This window comes from Theropithecus gelada, chromosome 2 (assembly GCF_003255815.1).
Source record: "Theropithecus gelada isolate Dixy chromosome 2, Tgel_1.0, whole genome shotgun sequence".
Lineage (NCBI taxonomy): Eukaryota > Metazoa > Chordata > Mammalia > Primates > Cercopithecidae > Theropithecus > Theropithecus gelada.
This window is the reverse complement of record NC_037669.1, coordinates 160,708,695-160,722,938: the sequence shown is the minus strand read 5'-3', so window position 1 is coordinate 160,722,938 and position 14,244 is coordinate 160,708,695. Positions and strand designations below refer to the sequence as shown.

General features: G+C 40.4%; 1 protein-coding gene across 6 annotated transcripts in view; it reads left to right on the top strand.

Moving 5' to 3' along the window:
* Window positions 1-14,244, top strand: part of NEK11 (NIMA related kinase 11) — a 291,394-nt gene that overhangs the window by 231,033 nt on the left and 46,117 nt on the right. For 2 of the 6 annotated variants that reach the window (XM_025374266.1, XM_025374294.1), the window contains one exon: window positions 4,275-4,371. The exons of the other annotated variants lie outside the window; for them this stretch is intronic. In XM_025374266.1, coding sequence (XP_025230051.1) covers window positions 4,275-4,371 — 97 coding nt within the window. The remainder of the gene's footprint in view (window positions 1-4,274; window positions 4,372-14,244) is intronic. 6 annotated transcript variants of the gene reach the window in all.

Here is a 14,244-nt window from a genome sequence, read left to right as displayed (position 1 = left end):
CACTGAGCTAGACCACTTGGCTCCCTGGCTTCAGCCCCCTTTCGAGGGGAGTGAATGGTTTTGTCTCGCTGGTCTTCCAGGTGCCAGTGGAGTATGAAAAAAAAATTCCTACAGCTAGCTCAGTGTCTGCTCAAATGGCCACCCAGTTTTGTGCTTGAATCCCAGGGCCCTGGTGGCATAGGCATCCGAGGGAATCTCCTGGTCTGTGGGTTGTGAAGAACGTGGGAAAACCATAGTATCTGGGCCAGAGTGCACCGTTCCTCATAGCACAGTCCCTCACAGCTTCCCTTGGCTAGAGGAGGGAGTTCCCCGACCCCTTGCGCCTCCCCTATGAGGTGATGCCCCACCCTGCTTTGGCTCACCCTCTGTGGGCTGCACCCACTGTCTAACCAGTCCCAGTGAAATGAGCCGGCTACCTCAGTTGGAAATGGAGAAATCACACACCTTCTGTGTTGATCTCACTGGCAGCTGCTGACCGGAGTTCTTCCTATTCAGCCGTCTTGCCCATTCTGCCCAAAATTAGTTTTTAAAAATTAACATGGGGATTAAGGATTCAGCTATTTTGTCAGAAAGCAGAGCTTTAAGAAAGCAGAGCTCTAGAACCAGGGCTTCATGGATGTGAGACCAGTGCAGTTACACAGGACCCCAGGTTCAGGAAGGAGCCCACACAAGGGGTTTCATAAAATTTTATCTTTGAATTTGTATTTTATGAGTGAAAGCTGGTAAGACAGTGGACACAGGCTCAGGGCTTAAAGCCTTGCTCGTGTGCTGTCTTGCCTTTAAGACATCTACCTGGGAAGGTTCCTCTGCCACCCACTCCTAATCCCCACCCCATAACTACTGCAACCTTCCATTCCCAGTGTGGTCCTAGGTAATACTGAGGAAGACTTGGGGTGAAGTAAGACTGCCAGGTCCCTATAAGTGTCTATACTCCTCTGCAGAGTATCTGTCCTAGTTCTCGAGGGAGAATGGCATTAAATACCCAACGAAAAGCACAATGACAGGTCCACAGACAAATACAGATCCCCCCAAAAACCAGCTTTTTTCTCTTGTTTCTTGAACAAGGATTTCTGCATTGTCATTTAGCACTGGGCCCCACAAATTATGTAGCTGGCCTGTCTAGAGCCTTACTACTCAAAGTGTGGTTACAGGACCAGCAGCATTGGTATCACCTGGGAACTTATGGAAATGCAGAATCCCAAGTCCTACCCAAACCTACTAAAGAACAGTCTGCATTTTAACAAGATCCCTGGATGATTGGTATGACATTAAAGTTTGAGAAGCAGTGGTCTAGAACACACTCTGGGATTCAGTGACCTATTGGAGGACATCTATGATTCTAGCCCCAATTATTTTCATTATGATTGTTAAATGAATTGTCCCTTTCTTTGACATAAAGCAACTGCTATTCATGTTGGAAGATGGGATGCAGAGGGAAAGAAAGTTGGCCGGTAAGAAACACTGAAAAAGGAATTGCTCTGAGCACCAAGCTTTGCCAACCCTGCTGCTTGAAATGGCACTTGCCCTGTTTTCTACCTTGGGCTTAGCTTAGCATCTTTCCTAGCAGCACTGAGTGCCTTATTGAGGGGAACTGTAGCCAGCTTAAAATAAATTACAGCTCTTCTGGAAATTGCTTTGACCTTTATTTGCATAAGTCTTCAAAACGTGCTAGCTCTGGAAAAGATGGGAAAGGAGCACCTTATTTTTATTATTGGCAGAACTGATTTTTGAGCCTGTTTGTGAGTTACTTGGCATGGTATGGTTGGTTTTGTTTTAGTAACTATTTAGGTTCTAGGAAAAATTATTTTAAAAAGCAACCAAGAGGAATATGAAATAAACCCCTATGCCTTCCTCTTGCCCACTCCCCAGGCTTCCCTGGGGAAAAGTATCTGTCCTGGCCAGAGCTAATGGGAAGGTTGGAGCTGACAGAAAGCTGCTGTCCGGTTGCAGTGAGGGCTGAGGCAAATTTCTTCTCCAGGTGTGGAAGGGATAATCTCCAGGAGTGAGAGAAATAGGAGCAATCAGTCTCTGGTACTTGTGTCTTTATCATGAAGTCATAATTGGTGAATGTACTATGAGCAACACATTGTTAATTTGTATTATGCCATTTACAAGATTTGTCGCTGTCAATTCAGTATTTCCATAACTAGGGATCTAGTCTAAGGAAAGATCAGAGATTGGCACAGAATTAAGCTGGAGAATATTCATCTCAATTATACCTATAGGAGCAAGAAGTTCAAAGTGGGATGCATGCCCCAGCAGGTGGTACAAAAAGAGGGTGTATGTGAGACATATTAGAATTTGCATTTAACTTTTAAAATTTTAAAAATAGGGCGGTGGCTCATGCCTGTAATCCCAGCATTTTGGGAGGCCGAGGCAGGCGGATCACCTCAGGTCAGGAGTTCAAGACCAGCCTGACCAACATGGCGAAACCCCATCTCTACTAAAAATAAAAAAATTAGCCAGGCATGGTGGCGGGAGCCTGTAATCCCAGCTACTTGGGAGGCTGAGGCAGGAGAATCACTTGAACCTGGGAGGCAGAGTTTGCAGTGAGCCGAGATCTCACTATTGCACTCCAGCATGGGCAACAAGAGTGAAACTCCGTCTCAAAAAAAATAAAAAAGGTCAAATATGGTGGCTCACACCTGTAATTCCAGCAGTTTGGGAGGCCGAGGTGGGCTGATCACCTGAGGTCAGGAGTTCAAGACCAGCCTGACCAACAGGAGACCAACAGGAGAAACGCAGTCTCTACTAAAAGTACAAAATTAACCAGGCGTGGTGGCACACGCCTGTAATCCCAGCTACTTAGGAGGCTGAGGCAGGAGAATCGCTTGAACCCGGGAGGTGGAGGTTGCGGTGAGCCAAGATCACACCATTGCACTCCAGCCTGGGCAACAAGAGCGAAACTCCATCTCAAAAAAAAAAAAGAAAGAAGAAAAAGCTTTACTAATTTGTAAGATGGGGACTCCACCTTGCTTCTTTACTTGGTCCCTAAGTCAGGCAGGCACATATTATATGAGATATGTTGAGAAAAGAACAGGAATTTCATAACATGAGTCTCTTCTCTCTGACATAGCAACTGCATGGATATAATTTATAAATGATCATTAGAGTGGACAGTTTTTTACTGATGGGGTGCAAAGTACCTTATAAGAGATCTAAGGAAGTGCACAGGGAGGACTCTGCCCCCAGTTTTGGGGAGGAAAGAGCAGCACAGGGCCAAATTGTAAATTCAGCTCTATGGATTGCCCTGAGCTCTTGCTAATGGGCCAGTTTTAGCAGCCTTTTCTTTTTTTTTTTTTTTTTTTTTTTGAGACAGAGCTTCGCTCTTTCACCTAGGCTGGAGTGCAGTGGTGCAATCTTGGCTCACGACAACCTCCGCCTCCCAGGTTGAAGTGATTCTCCTGTCTCAGCCTCCAGAGTAGCTGCGATTACAGGCATGTGCCATCACACCCAGCTAATTTTTATATTTTTAGTAGAGACGAGGTTTCACCATGTTGGCCAAGCTGGTCCCAAACTCCTGACCTCAGGTGATCCTCCCACCTCGGCCTCTCAAAGTGCCAGAATTACAGTTGTGAGCCACTGCGCCCAGCCCAGTTTTAGCTTTTTAATGGAAAGTAGTGTTGTTTCAGTTGATGGAATGTTTCTTTCCCTCAGTTTCAACTTGTTTTATAAGAGCCTTCAGGATGTTTCATTAAAAACTGTAGCTCTCTCAGCAGATTTCATTACACCTCAACTTTCATTACCAACTCTACCTTCTGAACACAACTTTGGCCTTCTGCTCCATTCTGCTGTACCTCTGTTAAGCATTTTGCTTTCCACTGCAAAAAAGCTAATGCTCAGGTATGAGATTAAGATGAAAGGAAAACTAAGCTTATTGGAAAAATTCCTAGTCATTTAGTCAAACATCCACACCTGCTGAAAGAGAATGGCCAAAGGGTCCTCGGGAACACTTGCTTTTCTATAGATACATTTCCCCCTGAGTTTTCTAGGATAAAAAGCTCATCTTTGAAATAATGATGTTTTGTTTAAACAATCCTTTGTGAGAGAGGCTTTGTCCTGGAATGCCTTGTGCATATTAAAACTGTAAATAATCTTGTCATTTGGAATAAATCTTCTTAATGTGCATGTTATAATTGAATTCATCTCTAATTAATGTAGCATTACCATGTGGCAAAGGTGGATTAGCTTCTGTTTTCTGATTGCCCTTGAACATTGCCTCGAAGTTGCAGGATTGCTGATGAAGTCAATAAGGGCTGTGCATTGATTTTCAGACACAAAGACCATTCCCAGCACGGCTGCAGACGTGTCCCCAGGACCAACAATTTTCAACAGTGTGATGGCCAGGACCAAGATGAAACGCATGAGGGAGTAAGTAGCATGTTGCCTGCCCCCTAGGAAGGTGCAGTGTTAAAGCATATTGACCAAGTGTGTGACCCAGTCATGTGATACTGTCTTAGTCCATTTGTGCTGCTGTAACAAAATACCTGGGACTAGGATGCTCCAACTTAGAAACTTCTCTCTCAAATTCACTTTCCGTATTGGTGCTGGTTGAATAATTAGGGAAGTTTGGCAAGAATTATTTTTCAGTTGATTTGCACTTACAGTATTCTTGCAGCACAGCACATTCTCATCCATACTAATGTTTGCAAGCTAAGGAAAAAAAATGCTGAAAATTTTTTCCAAGCCTAAAGCTGTTAATATGTTTATATACTTACTGTTTTCCAACCCTATCTGTACCAGAGTGGTCATATAATAACATAATTACCATGGCAAGAAGTGATTCCCAGAAACTGGAAGTGAAGGAGTTTGGATTAATTTTTCCCTCTGTAGAGGGAAGCTACCTCCACCTCTCCTTGCTTGGAGGAGATAATATAGAAGGTGTTGCTAATTTCCCAGTTGATAGTCTTTAAAGAAAAGAAAAGTGGTTTGCTTATTTTACCCATAAAAGTTAACAATGTCGTGTCAGATTTTTGATCTAAGACTTCATTACTTTTGCAAAGTACACTATACCCCACTTCCGAGCATATTATGAAATGTTTTAAATAATTAAAATGAAAATATTTTGCCAAGTTAATTGGCCAAGATGCATTCTAATGATTTTATTCCTAGTGTGTTGTTTTTCTCCTTATTGCTTTACTGTAATTGACCAAGTACTTTCTGGCTCACCTTTTTAATGTGGGCTAAAGCAGTTTGAGTTATTCCCCCGTGGATGGTATTGCTCCTTTAGTGCAATAACCTGCCATCCTTTTATATTTTATATTATGACTCCTCATGCCATTCCAGAAAAGACAAAAAGGAAATCAAGGCTGCAAAGCTGCATATCATTTGAGCATGTTGTGTTTTCTCAGTTTCAAAGACTTAGAAGCCAGCCAGAGAGAGGAAATCTTGCTGTTCTTTCTCCGCACAGTGATTTTCTCTGCACAGTGATATACTGCATGCTTAGCATATGGATCTCAACTATTGGGATGCCAAGAAGAACAGTTAATGACATTTGTCTCCATAGAGATTATAATGTAGAGACAACACAAAACTTAAAATGCAGAACGTTAAGTGACAACATAATGGTTATGTAATATGAAGGGATAGTTAATAACAGTCCCCAGATGGGAGCGTGACCATGAGCCAAATAGATGATGAGAGCTCTAAGGTCAGAAAGGGGAAGTTGGAAGGCCTCTGGGAGAAGCAGGGATTTAGCCTTCACAGAGTGATATAATTTGGAGAGGTAAAGAAAAAGGAGGAGAAACTGGAGGTCAGCAGATTTGGTGTCTGAGTCTTGGCTTCACTAATAAATGGCTGTCTAACCTTTCACAAGTGATTTTCTAAGATTCAGTTTCTTCATCTGTAAAATGGTCATGTTAATTGCCACAGCTGGATACCCAGGAAGCATACTCAGAGATGGAAATTAATGTGTAGGAGGAGGTTTGTGAGGGAATCTTCTGGAGACCAACATCTGTGGAAAGGAGGAGGAAGGAAGCAGACTAGTTAGGGAGAAGTCAAGCTGTGACACAGGTCATTAGAGGCCTCTGCCAACCCCATAGGGAATTCTGGGGCTAGATGGCCCTGCAGGACTGTCCTGAGTTGGGACAAGAGGGCCTTCGTAACCCCATCAATCAGACATTGCATGTGGGCCACTCTGGGAAGGGGCCGTGACTGAGCAAGATGTTGACTTCTGTATTTACCAGTATAGACTTCATCTAGATTTACCAGTTGTTAATATTTTGCCACATTTTTGTAATTTTTCTTTATATCTATCTATATAGTATATACACATATACACTTATAAATTATTATTATTACTGATCCATTTGAGAATAGATTCCATGCATCACAATTCTTCATCCCTAAGTATTTAAATGTGTAGCATCTAAAAACAAGAACATTCTCTTATATAACCACAGTCTGATGATTGAATTTAGGAAATTTCACATCAGTACATACACTATTTAATATACAAATCCATATTCAGATTTCATTGATTATCCCAATAGTACCCATTATAGCAATTGTTTTTCCAATTCAGGATACAAGCCAGGATCACACATTACACTCAGTTGCTATGTCTCTTTGGTGTATTTACTCTAGAATGGTTCCTCCATCATTCTTCGTCTTTCATGACAATGACATTTTTTAAGAGTTCAGGCCAGTTGTTTTGTAAGATATCTCTTACTGTGGGTTTATCTGTTCCTCATCATGAGCTTCAGGTTATACACTTTTGGTGGTTGCCTACATAAGAAATATTGTGTGTCCTGAACTTTTAAACATTTAATTATAGGAGTTTCAGCCACAAATAAAAGTAGTCATAGTAGTATAATTTTTCTATAGACTAATCAACCCAGCCGGTTCCACAGTTATCACCCATGACCAATCTTGTTTTTCTATACTTCTACCTGTTCTCACATGTTACTTTTAAGGAAGTCCTATTCATCATATATTATATCTATAAATATTTCAGTGAATATGTGAATTTTAATCTGCTCTTTGACATTTTCCCTTGAATGTCCATTAGGCATCTCAAGCTCAGGATTTCCAAAACCGAATTCCTAAATTTCCCTACCACACCTGCCCTCTCCACAGCCTTCCCCATTGTTACATAAGCAAAGGCGAGATCTAGGTGAGAAGGAACCTTCCAGCCCAGTAAGTAATGCCTGAAGGCTTACTTAGTGTGTGGCAGTTTAAGGATATCAGGCAAATGACTTTGTCATCTCCTCTATGAAGAAGTTGGGTGGCAAAACACCTGGTGATCATACTGACATCCTTCTCCAAGTTCTCTAAACTGGGGCCCTGGGGCTCTGTAAGTATTAATATATACAATGTCAGGCATAGAGTAGACCCTAGCACAGTGGTCAGGAGGGAAGATGCAAGGGGCAAGCTGCTGGGATTTATATCCCTCTTTGCCACTGACTAATATGTATCCTTGGACAAGTTAACCAAACTCTTTGGGCCTCAGATTTCTCATCTGTGAAGTGGGACTAATAATGATTTTTGCCTCGTAGAGTTGTTGTTAGGGTGAGTTGAGATAATATATGAAATGCACTAAGAATAGTTTATAGCACATAGTAAGTGCTCAATAAATGTTAACAACTTAGACTCTCAATATGTGTGTGGTTGCTTCACTTTGAAAATCCCCAAGCCAAGTATCTGAAGGTGTTGACATGTATTAGTGATGTTTTATACCTGAGGGCATTGGTAAGTGAAGCAGCTGTTTGTTAAAACATTCATGTAGTATCTTTTTAGCATGCAAAAAGTGCTAGTGCCAGTTCTCTGAGAAAATGCCATGAAGTTGTTTAATATAAATTCCAACCATTTGCAGTTCTCCAACTTGGACTTCTGGCCACAGCCACTTCTCACTCTTGCAGGGAGACTACTCCATAAATGAAACTCGCCTACTGGTGCACAGACAATGCCAGCTCTCAGAAGTTATTAGGTGGTACTGCAGAGTCATTGGAATGTTGGCAGAATGACAAGAAGTCAGTGTTGACTTCTTTTCTGACTGAGGAATTTCCATGTACATTTGAAGAGAGGTTGCGATTCATAATATGGATAGATAAATGATGAATGGATAGGTGAATTGATGGACAGGTAGGTGGATGGATGGGTGAATGGGTGGATAAGTGGGCCTTTGTGGCTCCGTGATCCTCCTGAAACTTCTGCTCTCAGGGAAGGGTTTCTGTTCAAAAAAGCTTTTTTAAAAAATTTTTTTATTTTTATTTATTTATTTATTTATTTTAACTGCCTCAAGCCAGATTAAATTCCAGGCCTGACTCCATGTTCCCACTAGAGGCCAAAAAGGAGACCCTATGGAATGACAGCTGGACAGCTTTCAGCTCTGAGGAGGGCAAGGGGCACACTGTGACTAAGACTGGTCCTTTAACTCACAGAGGCCAAGGTAATGTACATGAAGGGCCTGCTCTGTCCAGATGAATTATCCTCTTGGCCTCAGCTTTATACATCAAGTGAGACCACTGGTGTCCTGTGCCTTACTACTTAGAGTGTGGTCCCTGACCGGCACCAGGGACATCATCTGGAAACCCGTGAGAAATACAAACTCTCTGGCCTCATCCCTCCTGAATCAGAATCTGCATTTTAAACTATTTGGAAATTCATATACGCATTAAAGTTTGAGACATTTTTTACCAGAATGTGAGTTGGAATCAGTATCAGTCTTAATAAAAATCAAATATTATATAAAATGTATTACATATTTATGTTTTAAGGCCCTAATATTTCTGACTTTTAAAAATTTACTTATGCTGGGAGTGGCAGCTCACACCTGTAATCCCAGCACTTTGAGAGAACAAGGCAGGTGGATCACCTGAGGTCAGGAGTTCGAGATCAGCCTGACCAACATGGTGAAACCTTTCTTTACTAAAAATACAAAAATTAGCCGGGCATGGTGGTGCACGCCTGAAATCCCAGCTACTAGGGAGGCTGAGACAGGAGAGTCACTTGAATCCAGGAGACAGAGGTTGCAGTGAGCTGAGATCACACCATCGCACTCCAGACTGGGCAATAAGAGTGAAACTCCATCTCAAAAAATAAAATAAAATAAATTCTCTTATTTTCCGTTTATTTTAATAAGGAGTATATAATTTACCTGCGGCAAAACTCACCTCTTTTTATATAGTTCTGTAAGTTTTGATTTGTATACAATAAGATTCACTCTTTAGTAAACAGTTCTATCAACATTGACAAGTGCAAATAGTCATATAATTATCAGCACAATCAAGATTATAGAACATTTCTCTGTCCTGAAAATTCCCTGTGCTACCCCTTTGTAGTCAGCTCCTCCCACCGTACCCTGCACTTCACAACCATGGTCTACTTTCTGTCCCTATGGTTTTTCCTTTTTACAATGTCATATTACTGAAATCATCGCTTAGCATCATAGACCCCCATTGTAACTGGATAGTAGTTATGAATATGGATCTAGAGCTATGCATAGTCACATGCTAGAGCCTTGTAATTTTGAATAACTTCATTCCCCAGAGAACTGTCACAAGGAGACTCAGGTCTGGCATTAAAGTCCCAGGCATCTCACTAGCAACTGTCCCGAAGGTTTCTGGCCCCAGTAAGAGTCTGCTGTTAGAGGAACTTTCTACCCAGAAAATTTTGAGGCTAAACTGCTGGTTTCCCTGTCAGACTTGTCAGCTTTTTGCAATGGCTGGGAGGCCTTAGTTCCTGAGAACAGTGTGAGTAGAGGTAGGCTCCTTCCATCTTGCTCTAGTGAGATTTCTAGGGATCAGATCCACCTCACTAAAAAGCTTAATAATGGGAAAGTCCCGAGAATCTGGGGGAGCTTCTGGGCCCACTTTTCCAGTTGAAAGTCAGGGACCTCCTACAAAGAACTCAAACAAATTTACAAGAAAAAAACAACCCCATCAAAAAGTGGGCAAAGGATATGAACAGACATTTCTCAAAAGAAGACATTCATACAGCCAACAGACACATGAAAAAATGCTCATCATCACTGGCCATCAGAGAAATGTAAATCAAAACCACAATGAGATACCATCTCACACCAGTTAGAATGGCGATCATTAAAAAGTCAGGAAACAACAAGTGCTGGAGAGGATGTGGAGAAATAGGAACACTTTTACACTGTTGGTNTGTTAAAATTTATCTTGAGATTCCTTTAACCCATGTGTTATTTAGAAGTGTGTTGTTTAATCTCCATGTGTTTTGGGATTTTCTAGTTATCATTCTGTTATTGATCTCTAATTTACTTCCACTGTAGTCTGAGTACAGACATTGTATGATTTCTATTTTTAAAAAAATTCTAAATATCTTTTATGACCCTAAATATAGTCTGTCCCCATGAATATTACATGTGAGCTTGAGAAGATTTGTATTCTGCTGCTGTTGAATGAAGTAGTCTGTAGATGTCAGTTTTATCCTTTTGATCAATGATATTGTCAAGTTCAACTATGTCCTTACTGATTTTCTATCTGCTGGATCTACTTCTGAAAGAAGGATGTTGAGGTCTCCAATGATGATAGTGGATTTATCTTATTTTTCCTTTCAGTGCTGTCAGTTTTGGCTTCACGTATTTTGACACTGTTGTTAGGCACATACACATTGAGGAACATGTGTGTTAAGGATTATTTTGACTTCTTAAATAATTGACCTCTTTATTATTATGTAATGCCTTTATTTATCCCTCATAGCTTCCCTTGCTTTGAAATCTGCTCTGTCTGAAATTATTAAGGCTCCCCTTGATTTCTTTCTTTTTTTTTTTTTTTTTTTTTTGAGACGGAGTCTCGCTCTGTCGCCCAGGCTGGAGTGCAGTGGCCGGATCTCAGCTCACTGCAAGCTCCCCCTCCCGGGTTTACGCCATTCTCCTGCCTCAGCCTCCCGAGTAGCTGGGACTACAGGCGCCTGCCACCTCGCCCAGCTAGTTTTTTTGTATTTTTTAGTAGAGACAGGGTTTCATCGTGTTAGCCAGGATGGTCTCGATCTCCTGACCTCGTGATTCACCCGTCTCGGCCTCCCAAAGTGCTGGGATTACAGGCGTGAGCCACCGTACCCGGCCCCTTGATTTCTTTTAATGAGTTTTCACATGGTATCTTGTTCTCCAACCAATTGCTTTTAACCTATTGTGTCTTTATATTTAAAGTGAGTTTCTTGTAATTAACATGTAGTTGGATCTTATTTTTTGATCCACCCTGATGATTTCTTTTAATTGGTACATTTAGGTCATTGATGTTCAATGTGATTATTGATGTAGTTGGGTTAGTATCTACCCTATTTCTTACTGTTTTCTATTTGTTGTCTCTGTTCTTTGTTCCATTTTTATCTTCTAGTCCTTTCTGCCTTTTTTTTAAAGAGGCCAAATAAAGATTTTTAAGGCTGATTTGAATAGTCAGTACAGGTTGAGTATCCCTTATCTGAAATGCTTAGGACCAGAAGTGTTTCAGATTTTGGATTTTTCTTTTTTTTTGGGGGGGGGGGCGGAATATTTGGTTCAGTGTCCCTAATTTGAAAACCTGAAATTTGAAATGCTCCAATGAGTATTTCTTTTGACCTTCATGGTGGTGCTGAAAAAGTGTCAGATTTGTGAGCATTTTAAATTTTGGATTTTTGGATTAGGGATACTCAACCTGTAGTACATTATCTTGAGAATCATGAAGAAAAAGTTAGAGATGAGTACACATCATATTGTGAGGCTGTAATTTTGTTATGTGTAAATTTTTTTGCATTAAACAATTTTTAAGGCCAATTTGTTTCTAAAAACAATGGATATGGATTGCCTTTTACATAAATTAATATATCTGCTCCATTTTATTTAACTGTTGCAAAATACTCTATATTATGGATACACCATCTGTTTTTAACTAGTATGCTATTGTTTTCTTTTTACGGTTTTAATTGAGAAGATTCCCTTATCTCTCCTTTCTAGCATATCAGTTATACTTTTTTTAGTGGTTGTCCTAGAATTGGCAGTATACATTTACAACTAATCCAAGTTTACTTTCCTTTTAAAATTAAATTTAAATTTTTTTGAGAAAGGATCTCATCTGTTGCTGAGCTGGAGTGGAGTAGTGTGATTTCAGTTCACTGCAGCCCTGACCAGCCCCCCTGAGTAGCTGGGACCAAAGGTGAGTGCCACCACACCTGGCTAATTTTTGTATTTTTTGTAGAGATGGGGTTTCACCATGATGCCCAACCTGGTCTTGAACTCCTGAGCTCAAACCATTCACCTGCCTTGGCCTCCCAAATTGCTGGGATTACAGGCGTGAGCCACCATGCCTGGCCCAAGTCTGCTTTCAAACAACGTTATACCACTTCATAGGTAGTGTGGGTACCTTATAATAACAAAATAATCCTAATTCTCTCCTCCGTCACTTCTATAATTACCATCACTCCATTTATATATAAACATACATAAGAAAATATATATACACGCATGCACACATAAGCATACATCATTGAATACATTTTTACTATTATTATTAGAACAAGTTGTCTGTTAGATTAAGAAAAATAAAAGTTTGTAAAACCTACCTTCCTTGATTCTTTCTTCAGTGGTCTTTCTTTATGTAGATCTGAGTTTCTGACCTATGTTATTTTCCTTCGTTTAACATTTCTTACAAGGCAGGTCTGCTAGCAACAAATTCCCTCAATTTTTGTTTGTCTGAGGAAGTCTTTATTTCTCCTTTACTTTTGAAGGACAATTTTTCAAGGTACAGAATTCTAAGTTGGTGGGATTTTCTCTTATAACTTTATATATTTCACATGGCTTTCATTTTACTTGCATGATTTCTGAGAAGTCTAATGTAATTCTTGTATTTGTTCCTGTATAGGCAAAATGGTTTCCCCCACTCTGGCTTCTTTCAGCATTTTTTCTTTACCTTTAATTTTCTGTGGTTTGAAAATAATATGCCTAGGTGGTGGTGGTGGTAATGGTGGTGGTGTTTCTTTTTGGTGTATATCCTACTTAGTGATCTCTAAGCTTCCTGGATCTACGGATTGTTGTCTGACATCAATTTGAGGAAATTCTCAGGCATTATTGTTTTAAATATTTCTTCTTTTCTCTCTGTTTTCCCTCTAGTATTTTTCATACATCTGTGTATGTATGTAGCAGTGTCATAATCCTCAGATATTCTCTTCTGTTTCTTTTAGTCTGTGTTCTCTTTGTTTTTCAGGTTTTGGAGATTTCTATTAAGATATCCTCAAGCTCAGAGATTTTTTCCTCAGCCATTTTCCATCTACTAATAAGCCCATCAAAGGCATTCTTTGTTTCTGTTACAGTATTTTTTTACACTTTTATTTTAGGCTTAGGACTGCTTGTGCAGATTTGTTATACAGATAAATTGTATGTAAAGGTTGTGATTTAAGATTATTTCATCACCCAGGTGACAAGCATTTAATTTATGGGTGGCCTTTGTTTTTATTTTTGTTTGAAACAGAGTCTCGCTCTGTCGCCCAGGCTGATGGCACCATCTCAGGTCACTGCAACCTCCACCTCCTAGTTTTAAGTGATTCTCATGCCTTAACCTCCTAAGTAGCTGGGATTACAGGCATGTGCCATCACAGTAATATTTTTAGTAAAGCCAGGGTTTCACCATGATGTCCAGGCCAGTCTCGAACTCCTGGCCTCAAGTGATCCACTTGCCTCGGCCTCCCAAAAGTGCTGCGATTACAGGCATGAGCCACCATGCCTAGCCCTTGATAGGTAATTTTCGATCCTTACCCTCCTCCCACCATCTGCCTCTCAGTAGGCCCCAGTGTCTGTTGTTCCCTTCTTTGTGTTCATGTATACTCAATGTTTAGCTTCCACTTATAAGTGAAAACATACAACATTTGGTTTTCTGTTCCTGTGTTAGCTTGCTTAGGATAATGGCCTCCAGCTCCATCCATGTTGCTGCAAAGGATATGATCTCATTCTTTTTATGGCTGTGTAGTATTCCATGGTGTATATGTACTACATTTTCTTTATCTAGTCTACCATTGATGAACATTTAGGTTTATTCTATGTCTTTGCTTTTGTGAATACTGCTGCAATGAACGTTATGTGTGCACATGTCTTTATCGTAGAATGATTTCTATTCCTTTGGGTACATACCCAATAATGGAATTGCAAGGATGATTGGTCATTCTATTTTTAAGTTATTTGAGAAATTACCAAGCTGGTTTCCAAAATAACTCAACGAATTTACATTCCCACTGGCAGTGTATAAGCATTCCCTTTTCTCTGTGTCCTCTTCAGCATCTGTTATTTTCTAACTTTTTAGTAATAGCCAT